This window comes from Trachypithecus francoisi, unplaced genomic scaffold, assembly GCF_009764315.1.
Source record: "Trachypithecus francoisi isolate TF-2019V2 unplaced genomic scaffold, Tfra_2.0 Lachesis_group3, whole genome shotgun sequence".
NCBI classification, from domain to species: domain Eukaryota; kingdom Metazoa; phylum Chordata; class Mammalia; order Primates; family Cercopithecidae; genus Trachypithecus; species Trachypithecus francoisi.
Window position 1 is genome coordinate 129,152,065 of NW_022681468.1, and position 23,346 is coordinate 129,175,410.

At 40.9% G+C, this 23,346-nt stretch overlaps 1 protein-coding gene across 5 annotated transcripts in view; it reads left to right on the forward strand.

The window, feature by feature from the left end:
• RORA (RAR related orphan receptor A) overlaps positions 1-23,346 on the forward strand; it is a 753,017-nt gene that overhangs the window by 630,897 nt on the left and 98,774 nt on the right. For 2 of the 5 annotated variants that reach the window (XM_033189887.1, XM_033189888.1), the window contains exon 1: positions 6,867-8,504. The exons of 2 other annotated variants lie outside the window; for them this stretch is intronic. In XM_033189887.1, the coding sequence (XP_033045778.1) occupies positions 8,303-8,504 (202 nt within the window). In that variant the 5' untranslated portion in view covers positions 6,867-8,302. Of the gene's footprint in view, positions 1-6,866; positions 8,505-8,677; positions 8,926-23,346 lie in introns of those variants that run through there. One more of the 5 variants, XM_033189892.1, reaches the window with a different exon arrangement.

Genomic DNA, 23,346 nt, shown 5'->3' on the forward strand with positions numbered 1-23,346 from the left:
AATACAAAATAAACTTCCCTCAAGAGTTAATTTAGTATGTAGCAAGTGTTTCTGAAATGTACAAATGGCAACATTGTTTTCCAACAGGATAATTACAACCATGTACAGTATGTTTCCTCATTAGTAGTAATTAAATAATTTACCAAATTGTGCAATAATTCATAATGACACATGCTAACCTTGCTCAATTACAGAAGCCAGTGATAAAAGAATTTCTCGCACACATGCCTAGATGTTATTAGGGTAGTACTTTTTGATTTCTGGAGAAGTCAGCTTGCTATTTTCAAAATACTAAGTAGTGTTGAATTGAAGGAAAAAATAATTCAATTTCTGAGAGCTGCAGCATAATGTTTATGACTGCACATGCTAGAATCAGTGTACATGGATTTTTTCTTATGGTTCCACCAGTTATTGGCCCTGTCGTCCTGGACAAGTCACTTAATTTCTCTGTGCCCCAGTTTCCTCATTGGTAAAATGAATGTAATAAAAGTACAGAATGTTTTTCAGTAAATGAAATGATTTTTTAAAAGAGCATAAAATCAATGCTTGCCACGCAAGAAGTTTCGAGGAATGGCTAACAGTAGGATAGGTAGTAGCAGCAACAGCAATGGTATTATACAATGATTGGAAAGCCATATTGATTTCACAAAATTATTTTTGGGGACACAAGGCTTCACTAGATGCTAAAAATCTAACATGAATTTTGGAACTTCTGACTGGAAAGCCTAATTTAATCTACCTCTATCTTACAAAATGTAGGAAGAGTTTTTAAGAGAAGATTGACTTTTTAAAATGTGGATCTAATATACTGAGAAAATTTTAACCTTTTTTATTAAAACAAAAAAATACCCAAATCTATTCTTGTTTTAGCACTCACAACAGACTGCCACAGTGTAGGACTGGACATAAATAATAGATGGACTTCTGAGAGCAGAGAATAGACTTCTGATCAGACACTGTCAGCCCAGATGAATCCCATCCTATAAGCTGGAGCTTAAATGTGAGCATCAAAACCACTATTGACATGTGACACAACTGTCTGAAATGTCAATAGTTATAAAATGAGTATTTCATAATGCAGAATAATTGATTACTTTGCTTGACTGAACAGGAACATATTTTCCCTGTGAAAGCAAAATAATGCCAGCATTTGCTCCTGGAACGCTCCTAGCCGCGAGATTTGGATTTCCCAATGAAGCCCACGTTACTCTGCAGTCCTTGATCATGCATGACAAAAATAGGGAAAACCATCTGTAACCGCTTATCTTTTCTCCATTATTTGAAAATATATTTTTAAGATAGTTCTTTAAAAAATAAAATATGGCCTATATATGAAGCATCTATATTAATAGAACTGTCTCAGATAATTTTCAGAACTGAAATGGATGAGATACAAAATCAAATAACATTCCATTTATCTTGTTCATCCTAAAATGCTCTGCTTAGCTTTTCACTCTGATGAAATAACATCCATTTCTAGTTTTATTCTTCCTCGGTGTGCTGTGATGTGGAACTCTTTTGCTGTCTGTGTTTTATTAAGTGTAATTTAACTTTATGACTATCAAACCAACTATTAATCCTTACAATAAGACTCTGAAATAGGCAAGCTGCAAAGAGATTTATTTTCTGAAGCACAATTCCCTTCTTCTACCTCCAATTATTTTTTCAAAAATCATTCTCTGAAAGTGTATAGTTTGCAGAGCTCTGTACTGGGCACTGTGAGGGAAGGCAGAAGAAATAGCTACAACCTACGTTTTGGGCCTTCTCCCCTTCTTATCTGTATTTTATCTATGGTAAATGCTCACTATTAGTTTCCTTTAGTGAGAAATGTATTTTCTGTCTCTGCACTTTTACAACTGTGTTCTTTTATTTTCTCTACTTTTTTAAGACAGAGTCTTGCTCTGTCGCCCAGGCTGGAGTGTAGTGGAATGATCTCGGCTCACTGCAGCCTCTGCCTCCCGGATTCAAGTGGTCCTCCTGCCTCAGCCTCCCGAGTAGCTGAGATTACAGGCACCTGCCACCACACCCAGCTAAGTTTTGTATTTTTAGTAGAGATGGGGTTTCGCCATGTTGACCAGGCTGGTCTCACACTCCTGACCTCAGGTGATCTGCCCACCTTGGCCTCCGAAAGTGCTGGGACTACAGGCATGAGCCACAGCACCCAGCCTGTACTTTTACAACTGTGTTCCATCCTCCTTTTGAGAGGCTTTTCATTTTTACTTCTATCCACCAAGATGTGATTTGGCCTTCAAGGTCTAACTCAAATCTCCTTCATGAAGTTCTTCTCTTAAAGTTTCAGATGAACCCTGCACACAGTAACCGCTCTTATTCTTGACTTACATAGTACTTTATTTCTGGAACACTTTGAGTATGTGCCACACATTCTGCCTTACATTATAAGCACTGCATTTATTTCCTACTAGATTGCAAGCTCCTTGAAGGATAGACTGATGTCTTGATCTTTGTCCCGTCCTCTTCACATACTAGCACAGTGTAATGCACACAGAAGGTGTTTAGTCATTGCTCATTGTATGGGAACTTCCTCTCCTACAGGAAATAAGACACAAAAAGTCTGCTAGACCACAGGGCCTCTTAGGCCAATGGGCAATTTAATTCTTATCCATCTTTGTGTCCTCAATACTTAGCAGGTGCTTAATAAATACAGTTGATCCCTGAACAACGTAGGGGTTAAAAGTGCTGACCCCCTTATAGTAAAAAAATCTGCATATAACTTTTGAATCCCCCAAAACTTAACTACTAATAGCCTACTGTTGACTAGAAGCATTGCCAATAAAATAGGCAATCAATTAACATATATTTTGTATGTTGTATGTATTATATATTGTATTCTTACAATAAAGTAACATAGAAAAAATAAAATGTTATTAAGAAAATCGTAAGGAAGAGAAATTATGCTTACTATTCATTTAAGTGGAAGTGGATTGTCATAAAGGTCTTCATCCTCATCGTCTTCACGGTGAGTAGGCTGAGGAGGAAAAAAGGGTTAGTCTTACTGTCTTGGGGGTGGCAGAAGTGGAAGAAAAATTCTCGTATAAGTGAACCTACACATGTCAAATCTGTGTTGTTCAAGGGTCGACTGTACTTGTTTCATATACACCACACACACACACGAGTTTCAAAATTGTAGAACGCTCAGCAAAAGTGCATGCTGAGAAACATTTCAACAAATTGTGATTAACGGTCAACGTTTTCTGTCACGCACAGGCTCTGTGTGTCTAACAGTGTAGGGGCTGATGGGGTGGTGATGGCAGTTCCGCTTGTAAGCTCTACTGAGAGATATCACTTTTTCCTTTCTGTATATTGTTTAATCCTCCTAGTGACCCTACAAGGCTCTACTCTCCTTGTATGGTGAAACAAAGGTTTGCTCAAGCTCATACAGCTAGTGAGTGGGATGTGGGTTGATTTTGAGCCCAACTTCATCCAATGCCAAAGCCCATTCCACCATACCATGGAGTTCAAGCAAACAAAGAAGGCTTCTTGGAGAAGTAAGCAGACATGGCACAGTACAGAGAAAGGGAAGAAAGTGTCCCTGAAAAGTGGATGGAGAATGATTCTGAAAGCAGTCACAGAATGTTCGAGTTGTAGGGGCCCGTTGCAGTCAGTTCCTACTCCATCAGGCTACAGTTGAGGAGCCTGATGTCCTCAAAGGTAAAATGACTTGCCCGATGTGATGTAGAAAGTTAATGACGAGTGTGAAACTATCGTGGACCCAGGATTCCAGATTCTGAGTTCACTTGTATTTCTTGTGTTCGCTTACATATATATATATATATATATATATATATTCCTGAACGGCCTGTTCCACTGCCAGGTATAGGAATGCGGTGAGGGCACAACATGGGGACATAAAGGAATGGAGGTCCCTCTTGGCCTTGGTTTGCATTTCTCCCCTTCCTGCCTTGGCTGGTGTGTGTGTAGTGAGGCACCTGCCACCTACCTATTCTGTGGAGGTTGCTCAGCTCTGTATGCTTGTGAACTTTACCCTTTTCCTTATTGTGATGATTACAAAACATAAGCCAGTCCTCTGAATTTCCTAATAGGTATATGAAATATATGGTTCCAGAAACCCCAGAAGCCCTGCACCATTGTCTCCATTCAGTCAAATCTTTCACCTCCAACATCCCATTACACTAATAGCCACACTAATGATTTGCAGTCATCTATCAACTGTTAGTGAGTGGCAGAGTGCTGTGCAAACATCTTTTCAATGGGCAGCCAGACATGGTACACCTTTAGGAATGTTCGGACCAACTCATGGAACTCTACGGTTTTCAGAGCACAGGTCAGCTGATTTGTGACCTTCTCAAAATCAGAGCTACTGTCTTATTCTTGTTCAATTCTCCATCACAGTGTCAGTATAATACCTACTCAGTAAGTATGGCTGATTATGAGAAATACGTGTAGGGGGGTGGGTGTAAGTGTATAAAATTGTGGGTGTCTCTTGCCACCCAAATGTAGTTTATTTCACCCATATTTCATGGACTGTGCATATGTATACATACATGCATATTTCAATCTACATTTGTATTTGTTTCAAAATCATGCAAAAGGCAGATAAACCACATTAATCCACTTGTCCCCTCCCTCTTTACACTCATAAATAGCAGAGCTCCTTGTCTTACTGTTGGCTCCTGGGTCTCCCCAGTATTACTCTATTTGTAAGTGTTCCTTTATGAGAAACTGGCTCCTTCTGGACTCCAGTTTAAGTAAAGCTGTGATCTCTTCTAGGTTAGTTTGTGACATGTCCATAGCTTCCCAAGTATCCTTGCTTTAGAACTCTCTGGGTCTGACCCTATTTGGTTTATGGGAAACCTGGTCCCCTGGCTCTATGTCAACCAGAATGACTCAACTCCTAAAGGTCACAGTGCAGTGGTGGCTAAGGACTCCATTGAATCAAGCTGCCTAGGACCACATTAACCTTTCACGGATCCCTTTCTTGTTCAGCTATAAGGAAATTAATTGAATTAGCAAGCAGACGTACACTGGAGAGAGAGACGCAGGGCCTGGGTGAGACAAAACCAAAATGCTGTGCCTCACATGCATCAGCAAACTTTGAAATCACCTTTGTCCTAGGAGCCACTTGCAGATTCGTGATAAATTTGCCAGTCCACTGGTTTGTCATTCTCCCCAGTAGCATTATATCTATGATTTGGGGTGGCAAATTATGAGATCAGAACTTGTGTGGTGAAAAACAAAATATACTCTTATAAAGTCAAGTATCATTTATTTAACCTGTAACATAGGAAGATTGGCACCAATTTACTAATAATACTCCAGTCTAGACTCCTACAAAAATGCACCAGTCTTTTCCCCGAGGTGTTTTTGGGAACAACCTGGCTTTAGAAGTGTCTCTCTACTTTCTCGCTAAATGACAGATTGAATGTGGAACCCAGCACACAGGAACACCACGTGGGGCTATGACCATCCTGGGAGGCTCTGAGATGAGTTGCATGTGTTTATAAGTATGTTGTATGCCTTCTTTTTCTAAGATTAGCCAACAGAAACCTTTGAGCTGCAAATTAATATATAACAAACTCCCATTCCTGGTAAAGAAGTCCCATTCTGTTTAATTATCTTCATGTAAGCAATATTTACTTTACTTTTTTTTTTTTCAGAACACTTGGTAAAAAGAAAAAGAAAGAATATATTCCTTAGCATGGTGTTCTCCCTTACAGTCGGCACTCATAAGCATTTGTTTAATAAAATCCAGACAAGTATTCCTACATATTTATTGCATTTTAATGTTTTATTGTATTTCTACGATTGTATATTTTTTTTTTCCTTGAGACAGATTCTTGCTCTGTCGCCCAGGCTGGAGTGTAGTGGTGTGATCTTGGCTCACTGCAACCTCAACCTCCGGGGTTCAAGCAATTCTTATGCCTTAGCCTCGCGAGTAGTAGCTGGGATTACAGGCATGCACCACCACGCCTGGCTTATTTTTGTATTTTTGCAGAGATGGGGTTTCACCATGTTGCCCAGGCTGGTCTTGAACTCCTGACCTCAAGTGATCCACCTGCCTTGACCTCTCAAAGTGCTGGGATTACAGGCATGTGCCACCATGCCCACTTTTTACATGATTGTATTTTAATATACAGTGGGTAAAAGTTTGTGCTAAAATGTATCATTTATGGCTCCAATTTGGTATTACTGAAGGGAGATGTCCCTTCAATATGGGAGATGTTCCCTTTTAATCCTGACTGATCTGTTTGGTTGGGACCTTATAATGTCATAGAAAATGTGCATTTTGAGTGGTTAAAAAAAAAAAAAGCAGCCTCTAGTTTTTATTCTCAAAGAGCTTTGTGTTAAGATAAAGAACAGTAATATAACCTGGGTTAAAAGCTGAAGACATTTAATAGAGGCATGTATTACAAATAGCATCTAGCTACATTGGAAGGTTAGGACTTCATATCTGAAATTGTTGCTCATTAGTTGTAGGAAGTGAATGAAATACATCACTAAAGGGCAAGGTCAGTATTACATTATTCTGGAAATGTCTTTGTTGAATAAATGTGTAAATATTTCAGATAAGTACTTGAGATTATATTTCTATTGGGGACATATCTATAGAATGAATGATTCTACTTGTAACTACAGGAGCAGATGTCACATTACATGTTGTTCCCAATGACTGATTTCAGTTGAAATGATCTGGAAATAAATACTGATTACTAGTGATGTCAGACTATTCACCTTGGAGTCAGATGTCTGACAGGCAGGCTAGAGCTAACAGATTTGGTTATTTTGAAAACATTGTTTTCTAAAGCAGGATACTGTTTTAAAGTAGCATTGTGAATTCTCGGAGTTGTATATCTGGGTTCATTTGCATTGAGTATGGAAGAACATACTTACCAGGATGCAATCTCCAATGGTTTTCCATCCTTTAACGATACAAAAGAAAGAAAATTGTACCTGGGACCTGCTTATAGGATAGTTTGGCATTAGTCGCTAACACAAGGGAAATCAAGAACCAAATTTGAATGATGGTGTCCGTGTAACTGAGGGGCGTTGCCTCATTGGGAGATATAGTTGCATCATAGGAACATGGTGTGATTTAATTTCATAATTGTAAACATTACAGTGGGTATGGTTGATTCATTTGAAACTCCTGTCCACTTCGCTATGGCTGAACAGCTGAGTTAACATGGGTAGGTCTTGGGTTCACATTTTTACAATTTATTTTCTTTGTAGTTTTATTTGGGGGGAAAAATCTAAAAGAAAAAAACTGTATTAGAATGAATTTATCTGAAATCAAACTTTTATAAAGCCATGGCTTGACTGAAGGACAATGAACTTTATTGACCTTCTAAATCAGAGCGCTGTATAAATGCTTGGAAGCCTCAATTTTGCCTTGAAAGGGGGCTGGGGAGGGAGTGTTGTATGAATCCTTGTTTTCTACAGTGCTGATTATCTGCTTGTGTTTTAAATTGTGGCCCAACTCAGGGGCAAGAGCAACTCACATGGAGAAAAAAATATGCTAGAATTATCCTTGTTTAATCATCATGAATGCAACAGCTAATAGCCATCTGATTTTTAAGCTGTGAGTGGAAACAGACCAACAGAAAATAAAGCAGCATGAAATTTCGTGAAGGAACCGCAATAGGTACGCAAACTTGGCTTTTCAGAATTTTTTCTGTTATGCTCGGTACTATAGACTCCCTGACCAAAGTTTTGATGCAGATTCTGGGTACGTAGCATCTGAAATTCATCGTAAAGAGATTGATCTGTAAAATAATAACGTCATGATTTACAGTTCCATAAGGACAGTAAAAAGAAGTAAGCTTCAAAGTTTAGAGGGAATTAAGTCTCAGTTGCATGTTAAAATGTACAAAGTTCACCTTTAGAGGTCTTTTTTTTCTGTCAAAAATACCACAATGTTTCATTTCTAGGGTATGAAAACGATAGCTTTTCCTACTTGTAGATGAGTTCTCTGGAGAGATATGGAAGAGCCTGGGAATTGAGCGGCTCAAATCAGCTGGCAACTGGAGTTCATTTAGGTGATTCACGTACAATTTCCGGCTCTCCTTGCAGGTTATCAGTGGTCTTGGACGCGGGGAAGGGGGTCGGGGGAACAGGTGTAGACCAGGACCTTGGTTATTGGTATAACTGCCAATATCCAAGGGTTGCCAAGCGTTGGGTGGGCGGAGTTCCCCTGCCCAGGCCGAGTCTCTCCAGAAAGACTTCGGAGGAGCTTACTTCACTCCCCAGACCGTCCCAGTGGCTTCGTCCTTCGCGGCCCAAGAGGGGGCCGTACCTTCCAATTAGAGCTGGGGCGCTCTAGGAAATGAGGGTGACCGTAGCTCCCCAGATCAAACCTGTCTTTTCCACCAACGAGCTGGCGCATTCATCGCCCCCAAGGGCTCCGGGAAGGCAGCGGGAGAGTGGCGTCGGGTTGCGAGCCTCTTGCCCCACTGAGTGGGGGGAGAAAGTGGTCAGAGACGCGTTCCGCGGGGCGCTGCGTGCAGAAAAGCGACCGGCGGCCACAGGTGATCCCGAAGGCGAGGGGAAGGCGGGCGCCCGGGCGAGGGCCCGGGGCGCGGGAGGGCAGGCCCGGCCGGGGTGGGCCAGCCGAGCCGCCGCCGCTGCTCACCTGCCCGCGGGGGCGGGGCGGGGCGCGGCGCTGGGGCGCGCCTGCCTCCCGCCTCCCGCCTCCCGCCTCCCGCCCCGGGAGGAAGCGGAGGGGCGCGGTGTAAACAGAGCGGCGGCCGTGATGTCAGCCGGTCACATGGAGCCTCTTATGGCTCGGGATGGCTCTCGGCGGGCGGGCAGCTGCGGCAGCTGCTGCTGTGGCTCGGGCGGCGGCGGCGCGGCGGCGGCAGAGGGGGCTCCGGGGTCGGACCATCCGCTCTCCCTGCGCTCTCCGCACCGCGGCTTAAATGATGTATTTTGTGATCGCAGCGATGAAAGGTGAGCCCGGGCGCCCCGCCGGGGCCGGGTGGGCTGGCGGCTCCGGGGGGCGGGGAGGAGGGCGCGCAGGGGGAGGGGTGGGCGCGCCTGCCAGAACGCACGTACTGCCCGGGGCTCGGCGCGGGGGCCCCGCCAGGGCCTTCTGGGCCACTGCCGCGGAGCCACCTGAGCCCGGCCACGGGATCGGCCTGTCTCCGATTGGGGGCAAAGGCGCACGGGGTGGATCCCCCTGTGCTGCCCCCTCCGGCTCCTGTCAGTCTCCTGGGTCCGCTGGCACCCAGCGGGGCTCCCAAAAGAAAGTTTGCCGGGAGTCGCCGCGCTTCGGGAAGGAAGGGGAGGGTCTGCGGAGTTCAGAGGAAGCCGGGGACGCCCGCGGCCGGTCCCCAGGGCCCGCACCCCGGACAGCTCCGGCCTAGGTCGGGGAGGCGCCGCGGCCGGGCAGGGCCGTGCTTGCGCGCGGTCGCGATGTCATCCCCGGGGACTGGTCAGCGCCCCAGGCCTTGCGCCCTCCCCCTGCGGTCCCGAGCGTCTCAGCGGCCACCGGCCGGGCAAGTGCCGCAGGTCCGCGCTGTGTCCCGCGCTGTGTCCCGCCGCGGCCACTTCCGAAAGCGCGCGGGCCGGAGCTAGACGGGCGCCTAGAGCGTGCCAAGACGCCCTTGGCGGCCCAGGGAGCAGCGGCGCACCCCCGCTTGACACTTTGGCTGGTGGATGGAGGTGGGGAGGAACTCGGCAGCCCACGGGATCCGCGGGCAGGGGGCGGAGGTTAGACCGTGCTGAGAGGGCCGACGGGCGCGGGTTAGTCGCGGCCAAGCCTCCCGGCCCGGCCTTCCGCCCTCATCAGGACTCCGTAGCCGGGCCGGGGGCGGGAGGGGAAGGGGATCTGGTTAGGGGAAGGGGATCTGGTTGGAGGAAGGACTGGTTCCAGGTCCTCTCAGGTGAGAAGGAGAGAAATCGTGGCAAGTCAGGGAACTTTCTGATGGGAAAACTAAAGTTTGGAGGTGTGCAGGAAGTCGCCTCGCTGCCGGAGAAACCGAGATTCGCTCTTGGGACGGTTGCAAACAGCTCCGGAGAAACTCAGCCCGCAGCACGCTGCCCGCTTGTGCGCCCGCAGGTTCGTCGCCGTGGATAATCTGCCCGAACGGCTTGGCAGGCCCGGCCGCCAGGCTTGGGGATTTAGAGCCCCATCTTTTTGTGGCGGACGCGGCTTCCCTAATGCGCAGCAATTGTGCAGACCCAGACTGTCCTGCGGGTCCTGCCCACCCGTGCGGGCGCCAAGCGCTCGTTAAACGTTTGCTAGGTTCGGGTTTTGTTGCAATCTGGAATGAAGGACACCAGTTCGGTATCTGCGCTGGGTTTACTTTCAGATCACCGAGCTTTGCCTTTCTTCACTACAGATTGGGTGGCATCTCTTTTATTAATTATTAACAAGCCGAAACGTTCTGGACGTTAAGATGAGCTACTTGAGATTAAATCTTTCTATATAACGTGCCCACAGCAAATTTTCTCTTTTCCCCTGTGGCTTGAGGGAAATGGGATTTAATCATTTGTGGAATATGCAATTCATATAAGTAAAAGAGAGGAAACCTCCCGTGATCCGCGCTCTTAAGCCCTTAAAATTATTTGGGAGGAAAAATTATTAAGGTTTCTTACCGACTTCTTATGTTAAAAAATCTATTCTCCCGTGCCCCCCCCAAAAAACTTTTATGCTATTCCTGCATTTCATTAGCCCTGTAAGTGTAAAACGACTTAAATGCCCTCTGCAGCTAAAGCATTTTTTTTTGTCTTTAAATTATAAAATAGATTTTGCTATTTGGAAGATGTCAATGCCAGTCTTTATCCACTTTGTCTAATATAATTTGTGTTGATTGGAGGAAAGGCGAGAGGATGAGACATTTTAAACTGCTTTCTCCCCTCATGAACAGTAACCACCCACCAAACAATAAGGAAAGTACATTTTAATATTTTGATTTAATGTTGATGTTTCCTAGTACATAGGCTTTTGCTTTTGTAGTTCTACAAAGTGAAGTTCCATGCTATCCCCTACTAATAGAATAATGAGAATCACACAGTACCCCCACACATTTGTCTTGGAGTGACCTCTGTCTGCCATAAAATAATAGATTCATAGTATTGTGCTTTGAAAAAAGTGCCTCAGAAGTACTGGCAATGCAATTTTTCTATAAACTCAGCTGCCTGAGAGAGAGGGAGAGGAAGAGAGAGAGAGAGAGAGAATGCATCTGGACAAGTAGAATATTTCACTCCCAATATCATAACATCCTGAATTTTAATGGGATTATTTGGCTTTGTTGCAAACTTAAGCTGAAAAAGAAAATAGTTTGTGGGAAAGTGAGGAATGCTGTAAATGTTTCCATATCAGATTTAAGGGGAAAAAACTGGCTTAGAATCTTATTAAATACTTCCCTGTCGCCTCTCAGTTTTAATAGTTCAATTGGTTCCATGTGTAAGAGAGTTTGTATAATTAGATTTTTCGTGCAAAACAGAAATACTATTTACACTATAGCTTTTTGGTATGTGGATGCATGTGGACAAGGGAGGAGGGAACAAGCCACCATAAAAGAGAAAGATTCTCTTTGTTGGCTGATTTACTTGTTTTTTAAACATCATTAAATCGGGCCCTTTGAACTCACCAAAGAAGAAAATCCTTCCTCTGCATTAGTTGACAAATAAGTTTAGGCTTAGTTTCATGCTCAAATGTAATAAATCTTCTTTTGAGCAACTCTAGTCTCATCCTTTCATTTTGCTTTTGTTTAATTAACAACAAAATTCCAATACCATTTGGATTGCTTCTTGGGCAAAGGGAGAGAGCCAGCTATAACATTTATAATCAGGGGAGCACTTGTTCTGCTCATCATAAAAGTGCATTGGCCAAATGTCACGCGGCAGCGGAGTACTGAAAGGAAATGTAAGAGCTTCATCAGTTTCAGTAGATTATATACCCCTTTGCTTCATATGAGTGCTCACCCGGTGTTCGTGTAAATGGAGTTATAAGAGCACAGAGACGCTTAAAGGGAATTTCTGGCCCATAGATTCTTCCTCCGGCCTGATTCATGTGCAAATGCAAGACTCCTCACCACTTTGAAAATACTGTATGTGTCGGTAGTATGTCCAACTCTAGTAAATACGATTTTATAGTTTTGAAGAATGCGGCCTTTCTTTTTACCGAATGAAATTGGAATTCGATCTCTGATCTCATTGTGAGGACCCTTTCCCTGGTATCCCTTCACTGAGATTTTTGTACCATTTTTGTTACCTGTGATGGGAAGGATTGGGAGAAGGTGATGGCTGGATCTTGAAAAGAGAAAACCCAAATGGTTGCCACTACTGAGCAGAGTGCTTATCTGGCAAGAAGGGATCCGTTCTTTTAAAGACAAAGAGGATTTCTGAATCCATTTATCCATGGGAGGAGGGAGAAGCCTGGACCTTCCATGAAGTAGACAGTATTTTAAAAGCACCATTTTCATGGGCAGCCTCTTGGTTTTATATGTTTCAATCACATTACTTGGGATACAAAGCAACATCATGCCCAAGTAAATCCTTTTGCCCTTGATTTGAATTGAGAACCGTATAATTTATTTAATGCTGCCCAGTCATGAAATAATGTAGTTTCTAAAGAGAAATAGTCATTTAAAAATATACAATATGTCATCTAAACCTTAGCTCTTTAATATGTAGTAGATATTCTTGTAAATACATTAATTCTCATTAGTGTCCTTTTTCTCCTATCTTTCCCTCCCACTCAAGTGAGACACAATAAAAACGAATGAGATCAGCAAGGTGATATTTGCAGAGCACCTACAATAGCACCCAGCCACTTTGGTATTTGCTCTGAGCTACCTAGGAAAATAATATTTATAAATGACCATTTACTGGGGAAAAGAAGTTAGTGGATGGATGGATGATGGATGGATGGATGGATGAATAGATTTGCAGAGGTAGATGTGGGGTTCATTTTCTTAAAAATCTCTTAAATTATAGGGATCAACAAAACCCCTTATATGGAACAAATTTCCTAAGAATACTCTGTCATGGAAATGTTTTCTGCATACATTTTAACTATTTACAGCATTTATTAGGAAGAAATCAAGGCTGCCTTTATATATTTCATATTTAACAATTTTTAAAACCATAATTAGGCACTCAGAGTCAGCAGCTACACCATTTTTATGTTTCTCTACTTAAAAAACAGTTTTTTTTGGAGCCATCCACCAGTGACAACTCAGGTGTGAGTTAACATTTGATGGTATCTCAAAGACCACATACAGACCCTCTGAGGAATGATTTACAAGTTCTGCCTCCCCCATCTAGCTATTCTACTGAAGATAACGCCTTTCCATCCCAACCTTTTGACTCATGAACTGAGAGAGCCGTAGTCAGAGCTTTTTTCTATCCGTCAGTATTTTGTGTGACATGATAGAACATGATTTTTCTGTTAATTGTCAAGAGTGCTATGTCAAGAGATAGGAGGTCTAAATAGATGGATAATAGCATGTATTAGCCAATGGGCAAAACGCAAGGAAGCAGCTGAAATCTTTGATTTCTGGGTTTTCTTTTTTGGAATGAAATTTGTTAGCCCTCATCATATTTTCAGGAAATAATACGATAACTTTAAAAATCTTTGCTCCTGCGGGTATAAAAAACAATGTCAACTTTATTCCCTAGGTTTGCCAGTTATTTCGCTTTTTAAAATGTTACTGCTTCTGAAATTTACTAGGCATTTCATAAATAAATAGGGAGATGATGCTAATCTATATTTATTTTGTGCTTTATGGTTTACAAACACTCTGACACCATTTAATCCTCCATAGAGAGTCACTGATAGCCCCACATTTTTTAGCTGAGGAAACTGAGGTTCACAGAGGTTGCATTATAGCCTAGCTTTTCCAGCTGATACATGGTGAAACAAGAACTACAACCCTAATTTCTATCTTCATGCCGCCCCTGGAGGAAGCTGTGAAAAACGTCCTGGATATAACTTTGTCTCTAGTTAGTGGAAGTTATAACTCTGGCATTTATATGGGGGAAAAAAAATAGATCCAATTATGTAATGCTTTGCTGAGCCTAATATCTTTAAATTACTATTTAATAAAATCAATTTGGTACAAATGGGGTTATTCTTATTTGCTTATCATTAGCTCTCTTCATCCATGATTTTCATTAAGTCTGCCTGTTGTAAGAGGAGATGAGTGAAATGTAAGCATTATTTTCCTTGAGAATACAGAATACCACCAAGTAACCTGTGTAACCAATCGCCATTATGATAGAATTGAGAGATACATCTATATGTCCCACTTATCTTAGGCAAAGGGAACATTCACAAATGCATCTTCTAATTTTAATGTGACTTTGTGTAGTATAAAACTTACGCATTCTCGTGCTTGTGAGTGCTGTCCTGTTTTTTTCCATGACAGTTTAGGGGCATGATTGTAGATATATTCTTGAGAAATCGTTTGTCTTTTAGAAGATCACCTGAAGTCTAAAAGTTTTCAAGTAGATCTGAAAAAGCTCATTTCTCACTTAGTGGGGACTGGCCTTAATGACTGCTGGATTAAGGTGTGTTTGTCTGAAAGCAAATAAGGATTATTTCAGTCTCAGACGAAACCTTTAAAGTCACTCAGATGAATGTCCCACTGGGATTTGGACCCTGCCCACAATATTTCTGCCAAGTAGTTATCTGGTTATACTTGAACATCTCCCACAATGGGAAACTCACGATCTTTAAAGGTAACTTATTCCATCTTGAATTAGAAAAGTCTTATATCAAGCATAACTCTCTCCTTTGTACTTTTAATCCCTTAATTTTGATCATTTCCTTTGGGGCTGTACAGAACACATTTAATCCGTCTTTCAAATGAAAGACTGTCAGTCATTTGAAGACTAGTAGTATAACACACACACACACACACACACGCCCTAACACGTAATCTCTGCTGTCCCTCTCCACTCCTTTTTGCTATAAGTGTGGTTCTGCCTTCCCACAATCTTGATCAGTTTCTTCCTCAAACACACTTTAGTTTGCCTAGAACCACTTGAAAGTTTGATGCCAAAAATGGACCCCAAGTGCCAGTTGTGATATAATTGACTTGGCACTTAACCCAGCACATAGTAAAGAGGAAGCCGTGACTTAAAGATGAAAAACTTTTGTTTAAAATTTTTAAAGATAACGTCAGCTAGGCTGTATCTCTAGCACCTCTCACCACCAGTCTTTGTGATACCATTGTTTGCGAAAGTGGACTTTTGAACTGTTTAGGAATACCTTTAGTTCCATTTGAAGTTGATTATTAAGTATCCAGGAAAATCAAAGATACTACAAAAATAATTAAAGGAACGTTAGAAGCATTTGAGGTATTTTTCTGCCGCATGTCAGATATGAGATAAGGCTGCCCTCTAGTGGTTACTCATCCATGGACAGCTAAACCCATAATGGTGCCAGTGAATTTCCCATCAGGCTAGTGGGAAGGTCAAAGGTTGTAGTTATTTTCTCAATTGGAATGATACATTCTACACCAGATTCAAAAGTTTAACTCCTTGTTTTTCATGGTTATCAGAAATGTAACTGTGGAAGAGATACTGAATTTTTAAAGTTTGCTTTGGCAGGAAGTAAAGGAAAAAAATTTTTAACTGAAGATAAAGCTGATTATTTGCTGTTTGGCTCAATATTAAATTTAAGTGAAATTTGGTTTGTGAGTAAACAATTGTTATGACATTTATAGTAATCCTTGTATTCTTTTAAGTTTCAACCTCCATTCTATTTCCCAACCCTTGAATATATTTCAAAAAGAGGTCGTCATTTGATGAGCTAAATTCAGCATTTCCCCTTTTTAAATCTAGAGCTTTTTTTTTTCAAAAATGATAAACATTTAGAAAAAAAGTAAACTACAGTAGCTTTTGGGAGTAATAAAACAATTTTAAACATGGATGAAAAAACTATTAACCCCTTGATTTCTGAAGATTTGTGATTAGATCATTTGGTTCACTTAAGTATATACAGTTTGCATAAAAAATAAGATAGAGGATATGTCAGAAACTGCATGAGGTAGCGACAAGCATTCAGTTGCATAATTTTTAGGATAGATAATACAAGTGGATTGCCGATTTGGATTTTGGTGTTGTAACAAGTGTGAAACAATCACAAAACAATCTGATTTCTGTGTTGGAATCTAAGGGATGAATATAGATCTTCCTATTTGCTTAAATGTTATTTGTTCCTGATGCTACACAGAGGTATAAGAATGCATGCACATTTATATGAATTTTGCACTGCTGAAGAAGTCAAAGCTGACCTGAGCTAGAATAACCAAGGTGATAATAATGATAGATAGTCACCAGGCTTGTAAAGGACAACAGTGCTTACCTGTTCCTATTAGAAAGATGAAATTGCAGCATTTCATGAAAAACAAGAAAAAAGCAAGGAAAACCTGCTGTTTGAACCTTTCTATCATAGAAATAAGGCAGTGGTTCAGAAGTGAAGACTTGTGGTTAAGTTTCAGATCAGTTACTGAAGCCAACCGTTTTACAAACTGCGCCACCCAGAAGTGTGATTCTTTCACCACATGAGAAGTATTCTCTTTTTCACAGAATGTTATTTTCATTTTTCAGTTGTTGGAAAGGTTTTTGTCTCCTTTTTATTTGTTTATCTCACTTCAAATCTTCTGTAGAATACTGGGTGAAAATAAGTACATTTGTTTCAGCAAATACTTAAGTGCCTATTGTGTGCTAGGTAATTCAGGTACCACCTTTGTGCTTTTATAATAGAGCTGAGACACCTTCCTCCCAATCAAGTGTCTTAAGCCATGAATCAGCGTTTAAAAAATGCACTGAGAAGTTGGCAGCCACACTTAGTCAGAGAAGGCTGCTTTATGACTGTTGGGCTTATAGGTTTGCATTTGCTGTAAGCTACATGCCATTTAAAACGAAGGAGATTTTTGCGACATGCCAAACAGCGCAATGATGAATGAACATGATTTGCTTCCACATAAGCCATAAGTTAGCTCTAAAATCCTGCCTGAAACAGTGGGTCTGAAACTGTAGAGTACAACCCATATCCAGAGAGTCTTAAGAAGGCAGATCCCTGAGTCTCCCCCAGAGTCTGATTCTGTGTCTGGGGTGAGGCCCACGAAGGCGTGTATTTACACAGCATCTCCAATGTTTCTGATACAGCTGGTCCTTAGGCCTCACTTTGTGAAGCTCTGTCCTAGCCTGTCAGAGCTGGGTGGGCCGCAAAGTCCTCCAGTCCTTTAGTAGTTCCCAAATGCTGTTGATCTTCACAGTCATCTGGGAAGCATTTAAAAAATAAATGCCGTTCTCCAGCAACACCTGCACAGATTCTGCTTCCAAAAGCCTAGAGGGAGGCCAAGGAATCTTCTTTTGTAAAAGATCCTCTCTTGAGGACAAGACGGGTTTGGGAACCACTGCTTGGGGCTAACTCTTTCCTCTTACTCATGAGGAAAGGGAACCTCAGAAAGATAACTTATATTAAGGTAACCATTCACTTCCCTTTAGTTCACTCCCTTTGGCATGGAAGAGGTGCCAGATGGGAGCAATTTCTGGCATTGTTATTAACACAGTTGAAATATTTTTCTGTTAACTTTGGCCTCGCTATCAACCAGCATGCAGAAGAAAGTGGGCAGACTGTTACCTCAAATCTCTTACCCCAAGTGGCCCAAACGCAAGAGAACCCTGAGGCTGTTTTGGTGCTGGAGGCGGCTGTGAGACTTTTCAAATACTACACTCCTTTTCAGCATAAAGTCTTGTCCAGAATCCCCAGCCTCTGCATGTGACGTAGACACAGGGCTGGGTCTTGCCAATATTGTGACCACTTAGCAGGAGCAGGCTAGGAGTTCTACTGCAGAAGTCAAGGCCAACTCAGTGGAAACAGTGATGTCTTTTCAAGGTTGCTTTATTCAGCAACAAAGTAAAGGTTTCAGTGCCCTGGAAGCTGATCAGGGCTTCCTGTTTAGCACATGGCCTTTCTCAGGCACTGAGCATCTGGTGGGTATCTGACAGTGTCCAGGCTCTGGAGGTGACGTCCAAACAGGGGAGACCAAATGCTGCCTTCATGCAGCTTAGATTCTAGTCTGGTGGGATAGATCAAAGTAGACTTCCTCTGGCTGATGTGGAGAAGGACCACCTGCCCGCTTCCGTACTGCGACACCAGCCCCCTTTTTCTTTTGAAAATGCTGGTGTGTTATCTCATTATTGTGGCAGATGTGATGCTGGCAGCCGAGGGGACAGCAGTGATCGTGTCAGTCTCTGGTCTCTGTGAGGGTACATTCTGGTGGGAGAGGTAGATAATACTTAGGTAAACATATCAATGAACTAGATAAATGCAGATAATGACAACAGCTAGGCCAATGTAAAAACAGTATAATGGTTTAGAAATGCTTATGGCCTCATGGGTCAGCGTCAGGGAACTGAATCAAAAAATTTTCCCAACTGATGGTGAACATTTTGCAATAGACCTCATAGGTCATCTGCTCCCAACCTGGTCTGCACATTAATCTATCTAGAGAGTTTTTAAAAGATATACAGGCCTAGGCTGTGCTCCTGCAGATTTCTGACTTTATTGGTCTCAAGGTGTAGAGCTCAAGTATTGCTACATTTTTAAAGATACTCAGATAATTCTGGTTGAGAAACCTCTGAAGTCCAGCACCCTCACTTTACACGTGAGTCACCCTGTCTGCAGTGTAGCGAAACAATGTTGAGTAGTGGAAACCCCCCTACATAGGGTAGGGGAAGATGAAGACATGGGTTCTTGTCCCAGATCTGCGATGCACTAATTGTCAGGTTAAACCTCAGCTGTTCACTTTCCCTGTTTTTAAAGCTCAAGGGTTGGACTTGGTAGCCACCAAGATCTTTTCCATCTCTACCATTCTATGAAAGTGTTTCTATTACAACAGAAACATGGTCTAGTTTCTTGTTTGAGACTTGGGAGAGGCAAACAAATGCCTCCTACTTTCCTTATTCCCTGTCTCTAACCTTAATTGCTATAGGTGCTTCAATCAGCTAATCAGTTCCTTTTGGAAGTGAAAATTTAAGGTAGAAAGAGGTAATTACTTTATGCTATTTAAATAAATTTAAGAACAAGCCAGTTTTCATTAATATTAATAATAAATATGCCCAGACTTAGTTCTAGAAAATTATAGTCATACTTTATTTATCAAATTCTAGCCCAAAGCTTTTCTGTTTTTGATGGTTGATTTAAAACCAAGGGGCAGTGGCTGTTGTTTAAAAATGGAAACCATGGAATAGCCTTAACCATTGCATACCACAGTAATTTTATTCTTTACCAAATATTCCAGGCCAGCAACCCAAAGAAATTGAGTCTCTCCCAATGTATCGTCTGCAGTTTATTAGCAAGCAGAAACAATGTATCTCTTATGATGCCATCTTATTTTATAAAAAAAAAAGAAAAGAAAAGAAAAGAAAAGAAAAAAACTGAACTAAACTCCAGCATGAAAAAATATCATTTAACTTCCTCATTTGAGACCTGGCATCTTTAAGAAGTTGGATTTCATTGAAACGTTTATTCAAAAAGACAGTTCATTATAAACCAGCATGGTGTGATGTAAGCACCTTAAGTTTATTTCCTTGTGTGGAATTTCCCAGTGGGGTTTGATAATATTCAGCAGTTTCAGAAGCGATAAAGGAGTTTGAAAAGAAAATCTGATGGAAGCTGGTAAATGAAATTAGAGCCATATCTTTTTCAACAGAGATCTTTAAAGATTTGCATATTGCCTATTTTGTCTGTATATATTTAAGAAATTGTACATACATTGTATTCACAGCCACATGTTTGCCCTAGACACAAGATTATGAAAAATCGTCTTCCTCTAACTTAAGTAGCATCCGTAATAGCAAGCCACTTTTGAAAATGATATTGTTTAACAGAACAATTGGTTTGATAGAAATCCATTTCTAAAGCAATGTTTCTGCCACAAGCAAAATCTTGTAAAACAGAAGCATTTTGTTTCCACCATTGCAGAGAAACAAAGTTGTTTAAGATGAGTTAAGATGTCTCAGAGTTTTGGCAGTCTTTCTAAGCCCCCTGCTGCTGTTGCGTTCAGAATCCCTTTTGAAGTGGCTTGGAAGTTTCTAGGCAATTTCAGTAGCTGCTTAGGGGAAATATTGGCTAAACTACTCATTTTGACTGTTAAGATGGATTGAGTGTTTTCAGAATGTTTTCGTTTGCTAGAAATATGTTTCGCACTCGGGCTTCTCTTGTTGAAGAAGGTTGGTTACCAGCCATCTGATGATGCCTCAGGGTGTTTACAGAAAATGTGGGTGCTGTAGTTATATTTGAGCACAGCCCTCTCCCAACAAAGATAGTGTGGTAATCAGCAGGAATGTGAAAACATGTATTTAAGGATTGATGCTTGTAAAAGAGGTGCTGTAAAGAAACATAGTTGTTCAGATGTAAGAAATGACTGACAGCTCTCCTTGTACGCATGCTAGTAACAATAAAGTCTAGAAGTTCAACATCAAAGCGATCACAGCTTACTCCACCAGTGACTTGCACATCAAAGAGGGAGCACAAGACAAAGGAAGTGCACTGAGGTATGTTTCTGCCTCATAGCCAGATCCTCAGGGGGAGCTCCCAGAGCTCCTTTCATGAATGCATAGTGATTTTCTGCAGATCAGCGTCTTCATTTCATAAATGACCAGGAATATAAAAGCAGGGCAAATGAACGCCATAATTGCTCCCATCACTTTAAGTTTGGTTCGGAAAGATTCATCACAGGAGCGACTGGTCTCTCTGGTTTCCTTGAGTAGTGAATTCTATACCAGTGTGGGCAACTCTAATTTCACCTAATATAGTACAGGGAATTATTCACAAAATAAGAGAGAACAAAGTGGATACATTTCAAGTTGGTGGATTGGAATTATGCTTGAGAACATAAAACTAGACCTAAGTTAGTGTGCCTCTTTTTTCTTTCCTCTTGATTGCTTAATATTTTTGAATTAACATTGTGGGTGGATTTCTGCTGAATCAGGTGTGCGTTACTTAACAGGTGTGTGCGATAATGAAATTTAGACCTGTTAAACCTGCTCTTAATTAATCACCAGATCTATGCCTCAGTTCTCCAACTCAAATCATGTGTACTTCAAAATGCCAAAAGTAGAACAGGAAGAAGAGTCTGGGTTTAGCTTTTTTCCCTCTCTCTTGATATTACATTGAAAATAAAATTAACCATGCAAGTTATGAGTGGTTTTAAATAATGTGCTTTTTTTTTTGCTTGCCTTTGAAATTTAAAGTTCTTTTATAGTTCATCTTCAGTAATTTACTCATTTTTAAATGCTATTGAAAAATAGTAGTGCTCTGTGTAGTCATTAATAAATACAAAGCAGCTTTCTCAAGGCTCTAGGGAGACCTAATAAACACAACTGTGTTACTAATTGATGCTATACTGAGCTGACAAAAGCGGTGCATCGGTAAACAGAAGTTAGAAAGCAAGAAGTTAAGGAACTATAGGGGATTATGTAGACATCAAGGGTTGGAAATTATAATAAGGCCTCTTTAGGGGAGCGTTAATTTGCATGGGGCTGAATTAGGACAAGCAGTTATTTCTGAGGATGCTACTAAGAGCTCATCCAAAATAACCCCCAAAGTGAAAGGTTTGGGAGAGAGTTGGGAGTTAGGTGAGATGGAGGGGGTACTGAGCATGTCATATTTCCTATAACTCATGGTAGTTCAATCGTTTTCTCAATAGCATGTTAGAATAGCTAGCTTTCTTTGTTAGGAGAAAATGCTGATGAAATCAAGAGTACTGTAATTTCTTTGTTCTATACACACAATGTATGTTGAACTACCACAATGGAATTTTTTTTTTTTTTTTTTTTTTAAGCAGGAAGGGCAGGAGAGTGGAGACAGAAATAAACCTTTTAAATCTTCTTTACGTGAACCCCACAAGGACATAAGCATTTAGCAGATTAGAGAGTGTTTGGATTTATAGATACTATCCTCTACAGTAGTGGTCTTCAATGTGTGATACAGGGACCCCCTGTGGGGCCCCAAGGCCCTCTCAGGGGCTCCAAGAGATAAAATCTAGTTCCATAACAATACTAAGGCATTGTTTCCCCTTTTTACTACGGTGACCATTTGTATTAATGGTGCAAAGCATTGGCAGGTAAAACTGCTGGCGCCTTAGCAAGAAGCAGAACAGTAATGCCAAGCTGTACCAGCAGCCATGGTATTCTTCATTACTGTGCAGTTGCTGTTAAAAAAAAAAAAAAAAAAAGTTTCATTTAAGAATGTCCTTGATGAAGCAGAAAATTAACTTTATTAAATTTGGACCCTTGAGTCCACACCTTTTTAATGTTCTTTATGACAAAATTGGAAGTTTGCATAAAGCATTTCTGCTTTATACCTAAGTACCATGTTTGTCTCCAGGGAAAAGTACTTGTATCATTGTTTGAGTTAAGAGCTGAAGAGCTGTTTTTTTAATGGAATGCCACTTTACTTAATAGAGTAACAGACTATAATTATTCAGATGTGGATATGTTTCATAGATTTTCTCAAAAATGAACTTTGAGTCTGTTATCTCAAGAAAAAGAGTTCACAGTATTTAGTGCCCATACATTCAGGCAAAAATCTGAATTCTGGAAAACTTGTATCCAACCCCATCAATTTGACAGCTTCCTAATACTTAAAAACTTTTCTGATGATATGGGTAGTGATATTAATCAACATAATTCCTTGATATAATCACATCTAATAATGAAATGTGTCCAAATCTGGAAGATATATAAAACTCAGTGAACCAGTAGTTTCCAAGTGACCCATGCATGATATTATAAAAATATACATAGGTAAATGATCCACTCATAGTGCAGAATATACTGGTATATTTTAATTTAGCAAAGTACAAAAAGTCAGTGATATGGTTTCAGGTTCCATATTCTAACTAATCTTTAAGAAACTACCACTTGTTGAGTTTTAGTGTAGTACCACAGAAGAATATCCAAAATTATCTGAAAAGGCTATTATAATACCTTTCCTTTTTCTAGCTACATATCTTTCTGAGGCCAGATTTTCTTCACATACATCAACCATAAGAGCATAACACAACAGATTGAATGCAGAAGCAGCTATGAGAATCTACTTGTCTTCTTTTAATAGCCAGATATAAAAAGATTTGCAAAAATGTAAAATAATGGTATTCTTCATGCTAACTTTTTGTCTTATAAAATATACTTATTTTTATATGTTAGTATGCAATGTATTTATTACTATTATTTTAAGATGAATTATAAGTAAATGGTGTAAATGTTCCCAGTTTTAACTTCTAATATGGTAATGATTGATGTATAACCCACAAAAACAAAAGCTGTTAGCAGGTTTTTTTTTTTTTTTTTTCTTTTTTGGAAATGGAGTCTCGCTCTGTAACCCAGGCTAGAGTACAG